Source organism: Littorina saxatilis, linkage group LG16 (genome assembly GCF_037325665.1).
Source record: "Littorina saxatilis isolate snail1 linkage group LG16, US_GU_Lsax_2.0, whole genome shotgun sequence".
Taxonomy (NCBI): Eukaryota; Metazoa; Mollusca; class Gastropoda; order Littorinimorpha; family Littorinidae; genus Littorina; species Littorina saxatilis.
The window spans coordinates 11,690,233-11,693,094 of NC_090260.1; the positions used below are offsets into that span (position 1 = coordinate 11,690,233).

The following is a 2,862-nucleotide window of genomic DNA, read 5'->3' on the forward strand; positions in this document are numbered from 1 at the left end:
ATCCAACTAAGAAGCAAACCACTCTCTGAATGGTAGCTTCTGTTGGCATGGGAGACTACCCTCATCTGACAACCCCAAGGGGATATCTGTGAAGGGAAACACTTTGATTTAAGGCCAAAGTGTGGAATTGATATTTATTAAGAAAGAATTTAGAAATGTAGACAAGTTTTAACCAAGAAATTAGGTTAAAACAAGGGAAGTTTGAAAAAGCCTAAAGGGAGGTAACTCTGTACTAGAGACATATACTATTTATATATATTAAACACACACACACACACACACACACACACACACAGACAGACGCACACACACACACACACACACACACACACACACACACACACACACACACACAAAATTAACGTTTAAATGCAGATCTTTGTGATGATAACTTTTATTGTAAAACCAGTTATATGACTGGAAAGGCTATCCATCCCCTACCATAGTAATAATATCGGGTGGTGCCATACATGATGCACATCGGAACACGTACATCTAGAGCGGTACATTTGGATCGCCCCACAGAAAATCGATAACAAATATTTGACTTGCTTAAGGCCTGAGGACAGGATGCAACATAACCGAACAAATCAGTTGACACTTGACCCCCTTTGTGTGTACACGCAAGCACAAGACCAAGTGCGCACGGAAAAGATCCTGTAATCCATGTCAGAGTTCGGTGGGTTATAGAAACACGAAAATACCCAGCATGAGAGATGTTCAACGTGCGGGCTACTTCACCTGCCTTGACCTCTCACCAATTCATTGTAAAGCGCTTAGAGAACGCCAAGCGCTCTATAAATCTCCCATATTATTATTAGTAGTATGTGAACAAGGACACCGAAGAGAAAACATAAAGTAAGTATGTTGTCTTTCTTTGCGGTCACTGTATTCTCATGAATCAGTTTGACCTTCACCTCAACTACATTCTACACTAGCACTTACCCATTGCTAAAATGTGAAAGTACAAAGAAAACAAACTATAAACAAAACAAAACGAAACAAACAAAAATGGTAAACAGAGGAGGTATTTTGTTTTGAATGAAATAACAGTAACAAAACAAAACAAACAAAACATTCCTTGACGAAACGTGGGCTGATTCCATTGCAATGTAGCGATTTATTTGACTCTACTTGCATAAGGCGCTCGAGCTTGACAGTAGAGGCTGTGCCTTGTGTCTTCCACTAATGATTATGGAGAAAGCATCCCTGAACCAGTGAAGCCTCTTTTAAAAAGGCATTTGCGATGAGCGCAGTGGCTTAGTGGATAAGACATGGGCATCCTGTGCGGAAGGTCGTGTGTTCGAATCCCGGTCGCGCCTGTTTCATTAAGGGTGATGTTTCCGATCTCCCAGGTCAACTTATGTGCAGACCTGCTATAGTGCCTTATCCATCCTTCGTGTGTACACGCACGGACAAGACCAAGTGCGCACGGAAAAGATCCTGTAGTTCAGGTCAGAGTTCGGTGGGGTATAGAAACACAACAATACCCAGCATGCTTCCAGCGAAGGCGGCGTATGGTTACCTGAATGGCAGGGTAGAAGCGGTGCCTGGAGTTTCAGCCCATGAACGACGACGTAGATAACAGGCATTTAGTGGCTTACATAGTTCCCGACCCAACATCATGCACAGTACACCATGGTCCAGCACTGAGTTGTTGTGATTTATTTTCATATTGTTTTGGTCACACAAGGAAACAGCGCTTTCACGAGTATTTAACTCTGCCAAGGCACATCATGGCATGTTTTATCCTTTTATACACCAGGTCCCTTAAAACCTAATCCTACTGTATTCGCATTCAACCACCACAGACAGTCGAATACGTAAACAAGCCCTGTGCCTTATTCAAAACGAACAGAACTATTATGCCATTCGAAACCAACAAACAAAGCTAGTGTTCCGGTTCAAAACAATCAAACAAAACCAGCCGTCCTGTTCGTGCGAAACTAACGACAAGACCAGAGCTAACAACACCATAATGTCGTTCAAAACCGACACACAAAGCTAGCGTTCCTAGTCGAAAATAAAGACACAAAGCCAGCAATGTCTGTGCGAAACTAGCTGCCCATCCCTGCCATCATCATCATCGCCATGTCGTTGTCTATGTTGCCCGCGCTGTTGCCGTACAACCCATCGCCCCGGGCCGGTGCGTTCTGGTGGCGACAAATGTTGCGACACCCGTCAAAACAACACACGTATCCGCGACGACAGGCCTTGATTGCGTCACATTCGTTGTGTGTCTCCTTCTTGCGGTTGTTCCACATCCCACCTCCTGCACAGTCGGGGTCGTTGCAGTATGCTGTAGACACAAAGAAACGCACATTACATTGGTCAGTTGAACCACATCCCACCTCTTGCACAGTCGGGGTCGTTACAGTATGCTGTAGACACAAAGAAACGCACATTACATTGGTCAGTTGAACCACATCCCCCCGCCTGCACAGTCGGGGTCGTTGCAGTATGCTGTGAACACAAAGAAACGCACATTACATTGTGCGGTTGAACCACATCCCCCCGCCTGCACAGTCGGGGTCGTTGCAGTATGCCGTAGACACAAAGAAACACACATTACATCGTAACATATGGTTTCCACTGGTACACAGCTGTGGAGAATAACCCAGTGACGTGACCAAAGAACAAACTATCAGACACAACAATTCAGCAACTAAGCTATCAATCAATCAAGCAAGCAATGGTCTACTCACCAACAAGCAAGGACCCTGGCAGAATGGCAGCGTCCAGAGGCACGGCCTTCATGCAGATCATGCCACACGCGTCGGCACAGCACTTGGCTCCTGGACATAGAGAGAGAAAGACGATTTATTTTGATGGTTTATTGTCATTAGCTAATAAAAGCCTTGT

The 2,862-nt window shown here is 44.8% G+C and overlaps 1 protein-coding gene across 1 annotated transcript in view; it reads right to left on the reverse strand.

Moving 5' to 3' along the window:
* Positions 1 to 333: 333 nt before the first annotated feature.
* LOC138950400 (transcription factor SPT20 homolog) overlaps positions 334 to 2,862 on the reverse strand; it is a 43,012-nt gene continuing 40,483 nt past the window's right edge. The window contains exons 3-4 of the mRNA XM_070322137.1: positions 2,706 to 2,795; positions 334 to 2,299 (exon numbers count right to left, since the gene is read on the reverse strand). Coding sequence (XP_070178238.1) covers positions 2,058 to 2,299; positions 2,706 to 2,795 — 332 coding nt within the window. The 3' untranslated portion in view covers positions 334 to 2,057. The remainder of the gene's footprint in view (positions 2,300 to 2,705; positions 2,796 to 2,862) is intronic.